The 15,684-nt window shown below is 45.8% G+C and overlaps 1 protein-coding gene across 5 annotated transcripts in view; it reads left to right on the top strand.

Annotated features, from left to right (window-relative positions):
- Positions 1 to 15,684, top strand: part of CACNA1B (calcium voltage-gated channel subunit alpha1 B) — a 2,298,664-nt gene that overhangs the window by 1,497,491 nt on the left and 785,489 nt on the right. For all 5 annotated transcript variants that reach the window (XM_069609698.1, XM_069609696.1, XM_069609700.1 and 2 more), the window contains exon 15: positions 2,132 to 2,204. In XM_069609698.1, the coding sequence (XP_069465799.1) occupies positions 2,132 to 2,204 (73 nt within the window). The remainder of the gene's footprint in view (positions 1 to 2,131; positions 2,205 to 15,684) is intronic.

Here is a 15,684-nt window from a genome sequence, read left to right as displayed (position 1 = left end):
CTGTGTTGCTTCGTGTCGTCTTGCTTCCAAGCGAGTACGTTGCCCCCAAGGGTACAAAGCCAATACAAGACATGCAGTCTCATCCTTCTCATGGCAGCGTGGGCACAGGGATCCAGTCCAGGGCCAGAATGCAGTAAAGATGGCTTTCCTCAAACAGAACAAATAGGGTTCTCACTAGGTTGTCAGTGCATAAGAAGATTCTTGGTTGGGGAGGCTGGACATCGAGGATGCCCTTGGTGGATGAAGGTGAGCATGGAAGACTGTCATTTGGAGATGTATACGCATGGAAGTATCAGGTTGGGGAGGGGTGCTATATCAAAAATACTCTCTGTGGTGACGGTGATTCAGGACCAAGTTGTAGAAAACATAGGTGGTCATTTGACGAAAATGACCACTATAATGTTATTCATAGAAATGTTACCGGTTCCTTCTACGTACAGTATAAGAACACCCACCAACCCATCCTCGTTCATTGACACTCACAGAACTTTGCACGTATCATCACACATCAAACATTATCCAGAGCTGTCAATCACTCACATAAACCAAGATTTAATCAGCATACATGGAGGGCCAGCAGGAAAAATTCTATGCAATACACATTCATGCCAAACATAACCCAAGTCGCAAGAAACCTCTCATCTTATCACAGTATACAAATCGAAATATAGCACACACGTCACACTCTATACTCAGGTTTCAAAACATCTCGCAATATAGAAAAGGAGGGACAACACATACCACACATATAAATATGGTTCAAGTCTGATACCATTCACACCAAGAAGCAAAAGCAAGAGTAGTCTTAAAAATGAAAGAGGCAGATGTCTCAACAGTACACACTATGGGTATCATTCAGGAGACCAGCATCTGCAATGCAAACTCCACACCACACTGTGGTAGAAGTGCCCGAAACCCAACAGGCTCACCAGTAGGTGTGTGCAGTAAAACCAAAAAGGGATTGTACCAACACTCTCCTCCAGGTGTATGAACAGAGAAAACACCCCAGTCGACAAGCGATTTCTTAGTCTGACACAAGGGTGAACAATTTCTAGCCAACACGACAACCATACGAGCAAAGTAGACGTAAGCAGAGCAAGAGTTAACACCAGTACACATCGTCAGCCGGTGTTGAACTGTAGACACGCCCATACGTTATCAACAAAGAAGACTGCTTCCTAATCCAAAAGCACCTAGTATGAAGCTGACTCATACATCTCCAAAGAAGGATAACATAAAGTAGCATGCACTGTTACCAAGATATGCAGCTAATACACACACACACACACGAAATCAACCAGTGCTAGATAGGCGACAGGACACAAAAGAATGGCAGGCACCTCTCAGGCCACAGGAAAGGGGCTTTTGACAGATGCACAGAATATCAAAATGCCCCATGTGGAACAAACTCCTCTCTTCTTTAAGTTCCATGCACCAACTACATCAAGCTCACTGCACTGAGGCCATGTGCAATAGTTCATGGAGCGTTCAGACTGGGGTGCAGCGTCAACAGACTGCTTCCTTCACAGGCCAGTAGTTCCTTCACAGGTCAATAGTTCCTTCACAGGTCAATAGTGTGGGTCCAACCTTGTTGCCAGAGTTATAACAAAGATAGTTTTTCTGCAGTCCCTAATGATTCAGGACCAAAACAGAGAAAACATGGAGCTTAATTCATACATATGTTACAGGTTCCAAGTACTTGCAGAACTTTTTGAAGACAGGGAGAAGACCTTCTGGTCCATCCTTATTCATTCCAGTTCTGGGCCAAATTAGAATAAGATAATCGTGCACACATCTTCACACTTCTATCATTCTCCTGAGCTGTCAATCACTCACAGACACCAAGATTCTGTCAGCATTACTGGAGTACCAGTGAGGTAGTGTTCAGAAGATTTTCCTGGAGAGACACAAAATGGTGAACTGTCCTGAGGAAAGCAGCTATTTGTTTGTCAAGGAAGCGGTAGGCAATGCCTACATGATTGTCATTTCTTGTGGGTAGAGGGAGCATGCAATGAAAGCCATTGCAGAGATGATATATGCTTAAAAGGCATTCTCTCCTTGGTCATCTTACTAACACCTGCAGTTCACTGTACATATGCAATCAACTCTCTTTTCTCTGAACTTCCCGTAGGTTTAATTTTGAAGATGAAACGCCAACTACAAATTTCGACACGTTTCCTGCTGCCATTCTCACTGTGTTTCAGGTAAGAATGACTTCAAAGCATTGTGGATGTAGGGCAAACACTACCAGGCAACGGGCAGGAAAAAGTGTGCCACCCACTAGCTAGCTGGATCTTTTTCAGATGCGTTCAGCAAAGATTACCAATGTGTAGATCTGGAACATCAGGTGATAATTTGCTAGAACCACAATATGGGAGACGGCAGAGAAGGCCTATCCTATCTATAAAAAAGCCAGTCCTACTAAAATAAGTGATTAATCAAACCACTCACTTGGGGTTTCCACAGTGTGAGGTGGCAGAAACATGTCCAGTGATATTGTCAAACTTCTTGCTGCCTGTTTGTTATTCTCTTTATTAGTCATGTTTTGCTCGTATCTCTCTGCCCATGGTTGTGTTCTGTTTGAGATGTACCCATCCCAGTTGTTATAGAACTCTTTGTCTGGCTGGTTTCTTATTGCGAGTTGGTCCTTCTGTCAGTTGTGTTTCTGTTGAGCTGTAACTATTCTGTTTCTTGGACAGTGGCCTCTGATTTGGTGGTTGTCTTTTCATTGAGTTGTTTCCACCCTGGTTCTCGTCCCGTATCTCACTGCACAATGCTGATGAATTGTCTTCCTCTCTAATGTAGCAAATTCACACTGGGAAAAACACTTTTGGGGCATAAAAGTGCTCTGGGCACCAGGGATACCCACCAACCTTGTCTGAAGCACTACTTGGCACTGAATATGGGATTCCTTAAATCCCCTCCTTTGAATCCCGTCCGTCCAGTGCAATCATTTTACAGCAGTTCTCCTAAAGCAAACAACCCTTTAGTCGGGTGATGATGTTCGAAGGCGAATTTCCCAAATACATCTAGCCCTGCATGTACTCCCCTGCTCCGGTTTATCAACCACACACCTCTCTGCACTAAAGAGAAGGGTACACGCTACCTGAGACTCAGTGATCTGCTCCCCACTTCTCCTTCCCGGTTGCTTGTATATCCCTTGCGGCCAATTGCCCACCCTCACCCTTCCCTCTGAGTTCTCTGCTCCCCTAATCTGTTCTTCCCTCATGATTGTAAAGCATTCTGTTACTTCCTGATGCTAGGTCCACGCTCAAAAAATACCCTAATCAGTAAAAAAAAAAAAAAATGTTTTAAAAATGAGAAGTATTAATTTCTTTATTTTACCTTACTGGCAGATGTCCTCAGGCAATAAAACGATGTAAAGCATAATATTGACACTGAGCAATACAAAGAAATGAAATATATATTCTAAATAGCATAATTCATCATACCCCACTCGTACAAAGAAAACGTGCCCTCACCTCTTGAAGCTCACACACGCTACCTTCCAAGATGTTTCTGAAAATATCTGTTTTCATCTTTTTCCTGAAAGGAAGCAATGTATGGGGTGATCTGAATCACTAGTAGAGTGCAATTCCAATCTTTAAGAATATCTCATGGAAAGCACTGGTTCATGATTTTAGTATTTTTCTGTACCCGCGTTAGCGCCAAACAAATTCATGTTCTTATAACCTGACAACTTGATTTCGCTGCTGTTTGAAGGCTCAACACCATCGCCCACCTCTTCTAACCCGCCCTCAAATATAGCACATATATTATTGCTCCAAAGGCACCTTAAGGCCTAGCGTTCAGTGGGAGCCAATTAACTTATCACAGAACAGCGGATAATGTTGCCTGAATTCATAGCTACTATTGTTTACCTAGCTGCAGAACGGAGAGTATTGAGTGGTGCACATATAGACGTAAGAAGGCTTACCAAAAAAAATCCGACGGAGTTAACACTGGACTGGACCAAAGACTGTACAATGGTCTGGCAAACGTCTATGAGCTTCACCATTGAGAAACGACAGTGAATCATGCAGTAAAAGTTCTCGTATGTAGGATTGTGTTTGCAGGGTATATGTATTGCTTCACTTTATAATAGATCCTGTCTTTATCATGTTCAACATTAAAGGATGCGTTGCCATCCACACCTGAACGCATCATCAAATATTCATTGGGGCACTGTAATGAAAAGTGTTATTTTAATACATTAGGTAATTACCTGCTGTACTTTAGATAACACTTACAGTCTAGTAAAGAAATGTAAATAGCCCCAGAGATGAACCCTCCAGTTAGCTTCTAGAGCCTGCCATCTGTCCCACTGACTAGCATGGTGCCCAGCTCCTCTAACAAAGTGTCCACAATAGACTCAAATGATCACTGTAGGACGTTTTCTACAACGATGAAAGGGACTGGCTGCTTGTACAAGGCATTACTTATGTATTTGGCTGTTGGACTATGGATTTTCAACTCTGAAGTACAGCGATACCTTTCTGAAATGTGCTAAATCACAGCTAGTGCTGTATAATGCTATATTATAATGATATTTTGACCCTTTTTCTGCCTGCCTTCCCTTCTTTCTGCACAGCTTCCTTTTTCTTCTTTTTGCTATCATTTTATTTCATTGTCTAATTCATGATCTTTTTCTTTTTTTTCTTTTCTCTACTTCTTTGCCAATTTTCTTCTTGTACATCCTTTTTTCCTTTGTCGTATCTTCTCACCTTGCTTCATTTTTTCTTTCCATCTCTTTCCTTACTTGATCGTTCCTCTTTCCTGTATTTTTCTTTCCTCCTTTCTGTGTCTTTAATTTAATCCTTCTTTACTTCATTCCATCTTTCTTCTTTTTAGTTTTTTGCTATTTTTTTTTTAATAAAACATTTTATTGTTTTTCATAACAAGGTCGAAACAACCACAAAACAAGAAAGCAAAAACAAACAAAAAGGAAAGCAAAAGCATTACAGAACAGCATCCCCCGTCAAAGCTCTGCCAAGTATTAATGTCACCGACCACCATCATTCCTCCCCCCAGGCCTGCTTTCAAGCCAGTCATACGATGACTACCAGCGTCCAGCCCTCAGGGCCCATATTCTTCCCATTTCCCCCATATTTTGGATGCTTTAGTTGGGCATCCTCTCATACTGTAGATCCGTCGTTCCATCATGGCGCACAAGTCCATATCCAGTACCCACCGCTCCAGGGTTGGGGGGGTCCGGGACTCCTCACTTTTGTGCAATGTTACATTTCATTAGGGCCGCTGTGGTATTCAAAAGCAGTTTCTCCCATTTATTGGAGTCGGATTCATCAGGTACCCCAAGGACCAGCACCTGTGGGTCCAGCTCGATAGAGCGATTGAGTACCCTAGACAGTTCTGTGCAGCAAGCGTTCCAAAAATACGTGGATCTGGGGGCATGACCAAAGGATATGAAACAACGTTCCTTCTTCCTCTCCACACCGGAGACATTTCGGGTTTGTTGCCCTCCTCCAGCCATACAGGGTGGTCCTAATACACCCTGTGCAGGATCTTAAACTGCACAAGCCTCACGATGGACGTGCATTTGGCGGGGATGTAGGCTGGGAGTATATTACGTTCTATGGGTGTGTAGTCGGGGACTACCTCCTCCCGAGGTATGTGGGTTCGCAGAGCGTGAATCAATTGCATAAAGTAGTACCGTTCGGTATTTGGCAGTTGGAATTTGTCCTGTAAGTCTTCGAACGAGATTAACTTCCCGTCCCTCAGGATGTCTTCTACCCTCAAGATTCCTGTTCTCACCCAGCGTGGCCACGGTTCGAACTTCTCTATTTCTTTCAGGTTGCTGTTATACCATAGGGGTTGTGCCGAGGTAATCCTGTTTGCCCACCCCACAAACACGTGTGCCTGCTTCCAGACGGCAGTGGTGTGCGACCCAATCGACGGAAGAGAGGGCCGCTGTGGGGATTGGGATAATAGATGTATTGGATCTGTACATTGCATGGCGTCCACCTCAGCCTTGATGTGAGGCACTGCCTGGTCACCGTGAAGCAGGTCATTGACCACTACGAGTTGTGAGGCCCAGTAGTAGGTTTGGAGGCGGGGTACTCCTATCCCTCCCTCCCAGATAGATCTCTGCAAAGTGCTCAAAGCTATACGTGACTGGCCTCCCCCCCAGATGAGTTCCCTAAGGAGGGTATCTATCCGGTTGAATTCGGAGGTGGGGATCGTGAGTGGGGTGTTCTGCAGGACATAGAGATATCGTGGGAGTGCCATCATTTTAAAGAGTGCTATCCAGATTCCCAAGTATTTAAAGCCCTGCCTTTCCAGCTGATATGGGCAGTCCGGCGGGATGGCCTGTTCCCCCCCCCCCTTCACCGGGAAGAGTACAGATTTCTTCCAGTTAATTTTCAACCCGCTAAACTCCCCATAGTCCACGAGCATCTGGGTTACCAGCGGGCAGTTCCGAGTCGGTACAGCCAGATACAACAGAAGGTCGTCAGCGTAAAGCGATATTCGATCTTCGTGTCCCTCAGGCCATGCCCCACTCTGACGGAGCCAGAGAGCCAACGGTTCAATTGCAAGGGCAAAGAGGAGGGGGGAAAGGGGACATCCCTGTCGTGTACCCTTGCCCAGGGGGAAGGATCGGGAAGTCCACCCATTCACTCTGACCTCTGCCTGTAGGTTCGTGTATAGCAGTTTTACCCAGCCCAGAAAGCCCTCTCCAAACCCCAGGCGTACCATCATTTCCCAAAGGCTGTCCCACCGTATTGAATCAAATGCCTTTTCAAAATTAATTGCTAAGAGGGCCAGTGGAGTTTCAAGGATAGGAGCCCGTTCCATCGCCAGGTGGAGTCGGCGCAGATTCAATCGGGTTGATTTATGAGGCATGAAGCCACACTGATCTGGGTGTATCAGGGTGTCCGCCACCGGTTGGAGCCGGTTGGCTAAGAGCTTGGCTAAGACTTTGGCTTCGCCATTAATTAACGAGATCGGCCTATAAGAGGCACATATCTCCGGGGGTTTGTCCGGTTTAGGAATGACTACAATGGTAGCCTTACAAAGGTCCTGTGGGAGAGAACTCTGGTCTCGGGCGTTCAACAGCATCTGGTGCAGGGGAGGTGCTATGTTGTTACTTCCTAACTTCTGCCAGATTTCAATCGGGACCCCGTTAGACCCTGGGGTTTTCCCCGATTGCAGTTGCGCTAGGGCCTCTGCTACTTCGGCTTCCGTGAGCTCGGAGTCAAGTACCTCCTTCTGTTGCTCCGACAGGGTAGGGATTCCTATGTTATCAAGAAGGGTTGGGTTAAGGGGCAGAGTCGGAGCCTGATACAATTCTGTGTAGAATTGGGCAAAGGCCTCTGCTATGTCAGTGTCTGACTGGCATCTCTCTCCCCTTGGGGTGAGGATCTCCCGGACAAATTGCTGTCCTTCGTCTCGCCTCTCCAGCCAGGCCAGCAGTTTCCCAGCCTTGTCCCCAACCTCATATATCCTTGCTCTGGATTCCCAGTGGGATTGTTTGGCGTTGTCTAGCATAAGGTTCCGGAGGCGTTCGGTGACCCGTGTGAGGGAAGTGTGGGTCTGGGGGGTTGGGTCAAGGATATGGTCATTCTCCTGGAGGGTCACCTCTTTCTTTGCCTCGCCTATCTTCTGAAGCCTTTCCCTTTTCCTATTTGCCGTCCAGGAGATTATTTCACCTCGCAGCATGGTATTATAGGCCTCCCATACCACCACTGGGTCGCCTTCGCCAGTATCGTTAATCTCGAAATACTCCGTCGAGATTTCTGTGAGGCGATCCACCAATTCCGGACAACCCAGATAATAGTTGTTCAGCCGCCATGTCCTGGGGGGGGATCGTACCCTGCAGCCGCGTCTCCACCACCAGAGGCGAGTGGTCAGAGATTCCCCTGGGAAGTAAATCTGCCGAGATTACTCGAAAGAGCTCAGTGTGCGGAACAAATAGGTAGTCGAGCCTAGAAAGGGAGCCGTGGGCGCCCGAGTGGAATGAAAACCCTCTGATTCCTCGGTGCAATTCCCGCCACACATCACAGAGACCCAAGGCGGATGCAAAGTTGGATAGGCCCGTGGGGGCATCCGGGTTACGGTGTCTAAGGTGGGATCGGTCCATGGTGTTACACATCACATCATTAAAGTCTCCACCCAGAAACCACTTATCGGGTTGATACTTGTCCAACAGGGTGGTCAGTTCCACCAGAAGCTCCTGCCCCGGACCCGATGGGGAGTAGACCGAGATGAACCCAAAGCTCTCCCCCCGAGTGTCCCAAGGACCAGCACATAACGACCCCTAGGGTCCCTCTCCACTTCTTGCGGGGCAAATGGGACGCGCTTATGTATAAGAACAAGGGTGCCCCTGGATCCCATGGTGTACCCCGAGTGAAAGGCGGCCCTATAGTTGGTCCGCAGGAAGAAGTTACAGTGTGAACCTGCAAGGTCTGTCTCGGTAAGCAGGGCCACATCGGGCAAGTATCTCTTGAGCAGTTGTTTAACAAAGCGTCGCTTAATCGCGGACCCCATCCCGTTCATGTTCCAGGTGAGGACCTTAAGGGATTTGGGACTTGTAGTCACTGGCAGTTGAGATTGGTCAGGTGCCATCTAGCAAGAGCATAAGAAGGGTTGGCGAGTGAAATATGGGGGTAGAATCCCGGTGTGTGCCGGTGTAGTATAGAATCAACAGTGACTGGTGACTGAAATGCTGTTCGAGCGTGCTACGGTCCCAACTGGCCAGGAACCCCATCACTCCCTGAAACCTATAGGAGTAAGGTGGCCCTGGAGTAACTCAAAACTCTTCCCAAATGTTCCCACCCTCCCCCTCCCCATACTCCACCCCAACTCGAAGTACCTGTCGCCCTAACCTTGCTGACATTCAAAAACAGTTTGGTGCCAGCACTAACAGTCCCAACTGTAGCTCAACAAAAAACAAGAGTTTGGAGGGGGTGGCACCCAGACGCAAGGGTATCAGTCCCCCGCTTACTGCCCTGTGGATATTTGAAACGCCGTGTGTGGGTCACCGAGGGCCTCCCGCAGTATCGAAAAATAAAGTGACCGCCTGCCGACTGGAGGATGAATCCACATCAGGGATCAGGGCGGGCTCCATCATCCCAATCTCTCGGTCAGTCCAGCGGCAGTGGTTGGTCTGGTATTCGATGCTGCTCCGGTGGTGGTCCAGGGTTTCTGTCTTTAGGGCCTCGGGATTTTGACCAGTCTCCTTCGATGTGTTGCTCTGCCCAGCGGCATGCCTCCCCAGGGTCATCAAAGTGGACCGTTGTCCCTTTGTGATAAAATTTCAGCTGTGCCGGGAAAAGCAAGCCATACTGAACACCAAGCGTTTGCAATTGTTTTTTAAGCTTTCCAAAGGATTGCCTCGCCTTCTGTACCTCCCTCGTATAGTCGGGGAAAAAGGCCAGCCTGGACCCGTTGAAAGTAATCATGCCCTTCGAGCGTGCTAGTTATAACAGTGCATCCCGATCTCGGTAGTTTAAGAACCTTGCAATCACTGTGCGTGGAGGAGCACCAGGCAGCGGTCGTCCCCTAGGCATACGGTGTGCTCTTTCTATAGAGAACATTTTTGAGAAGGATTGCAGGTCGAACAGGTCCGTTAGTAATTGTTCCAGAAACAGTTCAATGCATGGTCCCTCCTCCTTTTCGGGGATGCCAAGTATGCAAACGTTATTCCGCCTGGATCTTCCTTCGCCCTCTTCCACCCTTGCCTCTACAGACTTGAGCTTAGTCGAGACCCTCTGGAGCTGTTGTTGCATGGTATGTAAGCCATCTTCTGTATTTGAGATGCAATGTTCTGCTTCTCCAGTGCGTGCGGACAGTTTCTGTAAATCATGCCTAAGCAGGGACACATCTAGGCTTATTCGGTCTATCTTCAGCTCCATAGATGAGCGAGAGTCGGCTATGCCACCATGACGTCTTTAAGGGAGAGCGTATGCGTGGGATCAGAGTCTCCAGAGGGCTGCGGTTGGGAGTCGGCGGGCTGCGATGCGGGGACAGTGTATTGCTCAATCCTGTTTTGCAAGGTGGGTTTCTTTGTTTTTTCTTTGCGCATGGTTGCCACTCTGATGCACCCAAAAGGCCACCGGGTACCGCGGGTCGCGGTTGTGGTGAGCCGTGCAGCGGAGGAGAGCCACGGCGGGTGTGCCGATTCCCAGCCCTCGTCACCCCCCGCAGTCCAGGCAGCTCGATCCGGTTCCAAACAGAAGGCACCGAGGGCGGTCTCCGCTGCAGTCGCCGGGCTGCACCTCACAGCTGGGACAGGCTCGCGGCTCCGGATCTCCTCCAGCCAGCTCTCCCAGCCCAGATCGTTGGCGCGAAGATCAGTTGGCGGCCATCTTGTGCCAAAGGCACCGCTCGCGTCCCAAATTTCGACACGCCAGGATTCAGGGCTGCCGGCACCTTGAGCCGTCAAACTTCCTGTGTGTACGCCGCGGAGCCTCAGCTTTCAGAAGGTCTCTTTGTTATACTGCTGGCGATCGTAAAACAGGCTGTAAATGCAGGATGTATAGAGCGGTGGCGGGAGCCGAGGAGACTCACGTCCGCATTGCCCCGCAGTTGGCCACGCCCCCTAGTTTGCGCTATTTGATGGCAGAGCCACCTATAAGCCAAAACTATTGCATTACAGTACAGATAGCGAGAAATGTCACATGAAGAGGAACACAAACCTTGTAGGTGTAATTTGGTCATTGGACCACCCATTGACTGCCCATGGCCATGCTAATCCCTATGGCCTTACCCACTTAGTCCCTGCCCCTTCCCGCCCAGAACACCTCATGTGAACTCTTTCAGATCACTTTAATCAAGGTTTACCATTACATTTTGTTATGTTATGTTATTGGGATTTGTACTGCACACTGCAGTCATTTATCATGGTCTCCAGGCCATCAGGTGGATCTGAAAAGGAAGGGAGTTGGGGTGGTTAGTTACAGTTGAGTTGGAAAAGCGCAAGGAGATTTCATGTACTGTTGGTAGCTTCAGTTCGGAAAATGATCACTGTGTGCTGGTATGAATTTAGTCGATTAACATTTGTGGGGTGTTTTGTGGGTGGTTGTATGTGGGTGTTTCATGTGTGTGTTGGGTATTGTGGAGAGTTGGTAGAGTGTGTGTAGTTTGGGTGTTTTGTGGCAAAGGTTTGGGTTGGGTGGGGTGTATGCAGAGTGTCAAAGAGTTTTTAGCAGGGTTAATTAGGGGCTGTCAGGGTTGTTTTGTGTTGGGTTAACCCTTCAGCTTATTTTTTTCCTTTTAGCGTCAAATATTTATTTGGGTGGTCCAGTGTGGTATTGTTTTCTTGCCTTGCAATGGTGGGTTTATCTCTATGGTGGTTTCTTCAGCTTGGGGCATTAAATAGCCATGTTTTGAAAAGTTTCCTGAACTGTAGGCGATCTTCTGTTGTTCTTATTTCCTTTGGGACAGAGTTTGAGAGTTTCACCGCTATGCAGGAGAATGCTAATCCCCTGAATTTTTGTTTTGCGCATTATTTCTGTTCAAGGCGGATGGTGTTGCTGGATCTTAGTCTTCGTGTTGGTTTGTGGTTGCTGATTTTTTCTTGTATGAATTCTGCTCCTGGGCCATGGATTGCTCTGTGTGTTATGCAGATAATTTTGAAGATCTGTTTTTTGACTGATAACCATTGCAGCGTTCTTAGCACCAGAGTGATGTGTTCTCTTCTAGTGAGTCTAAAGAGTAGTATTGCTGCTGTGCTCTGTATTCGTTGTAGTTTCCTCATGAGGTATTCTGGCATTCTCTGGTAGATGCTGTTGTTATAGTCTATTCTTGACATGACAAGAGAGATTACAGCAAGTGTTCTGTGTATGAAGGAGAAGGGAACTTTGCCCTCGAAGTGCCTGCTACTGTTTTTTCAAAACAGTCATCTGAGAGTTAATAGGCCTTATTACCATTTTGTTTGTACCGGCAGGATACCGGCAAACTGCCCCTTACGTTTTCGCCGCCTGATATCCTGGAATTACCAGGATATTACAAGCGGTGGAAAGGGCGAAATGGGGATTGCCGGAATTACCGGCAACGCTAACACTATAATAAGGCCTGATAACTTAATTGGGGCTGTAAACTACTTACTAGTGTATTAAAAATGTCTAAAACAGGTCTGCCTTCAGCCACTTGATGTATAAGCACTATGCATGTCCTTCACTGTAGTCCTTTTAAAAACAAGCATTGACAAAGCCAATAGTTTTGACTTTTGTATAAGTATTAGGCATTTGCCAGACACTGCTATTAGAACCCTGGGTACTCACACCATTTTGCACCTCCTACCATCCATGGCCAGTCAATAACACCACAGCAGTGCTTGGTATGTTCCTTTCCCATGTCTATAAAAAAAACCAAACTATTGGCATTGCCAATGCTTGATTCCTTCATGCCATCAGCCTGGGTTCTTCATTCCATCTTTCATTCTTTCCTTGTTTCCTTCTGTCACCCATTCTTTCTTTCATCTTTCCTTTTGTGCTTTTTGTTTTTACTTTCTTTCTTTGTATTTCATTCTCTTTCCTTATGTCATTCCATGTACCAATTATTCATTTATTTTCTTCCTCCCTTTTATCGATATCTTTCGTTCCATTTTTCCTCTTAATTTTAAAATTCCAAGTCAATTCTTTATTTCTTTGTTTGTTTGTTTGTTTCTTTATTTCTTTATTTCTTTTGTTCTTTCAACTGATTAGAGAATTAGCTCCACCGCGTTTAATGGTCTTCCAGTTGTTGACATCAATACAAATATCTGGAGGATTATGCTTTAGAAAATCCGATAAATTAAAGTGACATTTTTGCCAATCTTGTTTCAAAAACGGATGACCAACCTTCCTTTCTATCCCAACTTTATGATGAAAATAATCGCGCATTAGCCCTTCCTACGATGGAAGCAAATTATTCCTACTCTTCCAACCTAGAATGAGCTGAAGACTGGAAGTATTATGTCTGAAGGAGGCCTGATAGCGCAGTGGTTCACTATGTAACAAAACCGTTTCCTATGAATTATTATTCCTGTTTTCATTCAGGCTCAGTGGAGGGACAGGTGTTCTCTCTCTCTTTTGTGGTTGGGTAAGTCCTTTGCTAAACCAGTACATGCCAGCAGCCTTTGTCTTTGTAAACCAAGTTGAAAAGACAGCATTGTTGGAACTTTAGGGAAAAAAAAACATCTAAATCACCCCTGGGTTTTTTTTGGCTACAAATTTAAGGAGCTTATAAAATAACTTAATACTGAAATACTTCATTCAAAACCCCTTCGCCATCACTACAGAACGCTCTCAAAAAATAGCGAATGAAAAAATCTCCATCAGGCTCACAAGATAATGTAATGGTGACACATACGTAACAAATACCACAATTAAGTAGCCTTTGATACGTTCATGTGAGAAAGGAGGAGAGGGATAATTAACTAATACAAGGGGCATAATACCTAATAGGAAACATGTTGTTGCTCTATATCTAACAGGCTCACTTCAAGCTTGAAACTTCTAGACGTTATTTTTATTCCTAGGTTGGAGGATTGCAAAGACTTTGCTTCCAGTCATAGAAAGGGCTGATGATACCTAATTTCTCTGATCATGATATTTAGTGACAGGAAGTAAGGTTAGTCTTTCTTTATTGGCACATTTTTAATTATGATTTGTCAGATTTTCTAACGTTTTTTTACCACTAGAAAATTGCAACAATTACAAGGCAAAATATAAAAGAGGAAAAAGAGAGGATAAGGAAAAATGGAATGAGAAGCGAAAACATTTTTAAAAATTAAGAAAGGAAAGGGAGAAGGTTAGATGAAAGAGGACTAAAGGAACAAAAGAGAAAAGGAAAGAGAAATACAAGTATATATAGAAAATAGAACAAAAAGAAAGAAGACCAGAAAGAAGAAAGGACAGATGGAAAGGGGGCCCACATGCCATTGCAAAATAGCACAGTGGATGAGTCAGTTTCAGAATTGCTTCATTGCGTTTCACGGTATGATTCCCATAATCGCTTCTGTTATTGATACATTCTAACAGTCGCCATTTCCTCCCGTTGTAAGGAGCCCTGCCGTGATCAGCTCAGTTTATTATTGATGCTATGTAACAAGGGCAAGAGCACCATGAGAGGCAGTGGGAAAGTTGGCAGCTTCCAGGAGGGAACTGGGAGGAGTATTTTTGAGGCTATTTAGTTTTTTTTTTTTTTTACATGTCTGTTAGTGTTCTCAAGTGTGCCACTGTTACATTGTTTCAATGTTTTAAAATAAAACCTCTCATGGCAGTTCCCCTTTGTAGCAACAAATATCCTTTGGAGAAGTTTACACATTTTGAGTTCAGGCAAAATTTCCATTTCTGTTTTCTAATTTGTTCTTGTGAAGTGAGGCTCTGCTGGACATCTCTTTCCGTTGAGCCACATTTTATTGTTTTAGCTGTTTCTCAGCTCTCGTGTATTTTCTTAAGTTGTGCGTCTTCTAGATATGTGTTCTTGTTGATCTACGTCTTTCATCATCGAGTGATTGTGATGTTTCTCTACTAGATAGCTAATATTCCCTTGTTCAGTTGTGTCTGTGATGGCCATTGTATTTTCGTTGAACCATGTTTCAGCCAGTTTTGCAGTGTGGGTCTTTTACCGATGCAGGTGTTGTGCAATGGAATTGTATGTCTTAGTACTAACAGTCATGGACAATGTAAACAGATTTGACTTCTTTATATTTAGTACCCGGCAAGGGAAAATCAGATTGTAACAATCAACCTGATTGGCATCAGCAGGGTCCTTACCAGGCCCACAAAGACTCACCTGCACCATTCTGTGTGCTGCCACAACCTTCCCTTTCAACGGCTGGCCGCCATGGAAAGGGACCACATGAAGTCCCTTTGCAACGATACATGGCAGCATTTTATTTTTGTTAACTTGTTTCCCCTATTGTTTTAATGGCCACCATGGTAAGGGAGGAGGGACTATGTGCAGTCCCTTCTCCCCAATCCATGGTGGACATTTTATTTTGCTCAAGTTGGCAAACGGTTTACACGCTGTTTGTCAAGTCGAGTAAAATTACTATTAGTACTCCGGTACAAACATGCTGGGGTACTAATAGCAATAGAACCCTCGCAGGGGTCATTACCGGTTGGGTAATGGCCCCGGGGCCTAACTATCGCTGCTGGGGCATTACCCTACAAGTAATGCACCCCCTCCTCGGGTTCTATTGCTTTATTATTGTATAGGCATCGTCCATGCTTTCACGATTTATTAGCTCACACATCACATACTCTCATCACTGGCCATATATTGTGACTCATGGATAGTAAATACGGTGCAGCACTTCTACAGTAAAGACACACATTGGTCCGCCATGCATTGGGAGCATGCACTCCACAGAGTTCAATGCTTTGTGTGTCCTTGTGCAACACACTCATTTTGCGGTAGAATAATGCACACTGTATGTCGTCTTAGGAATGTTGTATTTACTCCATTAGCACCCTGCAAACACATTGCAGGCTGTAGGGAATCAGTGATCAGGTAACGCGGGATTAAATTGACGGTATAAACCTGTGCTGCTTGGTCCTCTTTCTGGTGCTCCCATTTTCTCTCGCCGTCTCCCAGCACTGGTCCATCACTGGAGGTGAACGGTGGCCGCATTTGGCGAGTGCTCCTCTATTGTTGCATCTGTGATTCCTTGCTTTCGCTGGCTGCTGCTTTTCTCTGTTCCCAACGACCTTCAATGCACGCTTGTCAACCCTCTCA

This window comes from Ambystoma mexicanum, chromosome 8, assembly GCF_040938575.1.
Source record: "Ambystoma mexicanum isolate Mex_15411 chromosome 8, UKY_AmexF1_1, whole genome shotgun sequence".
Classification (NCBI taxonomy): Eukaryota; Metazoa; Chordata; class Amphibia; order Caudata; family Ambystomatidae; genus Ambystoma; species Ambystoma mexicanum.
Note: the sequence above shows the minus strand (reverse complement) of the source record. Positions and strands in the feature narration are given on the sequence as shown.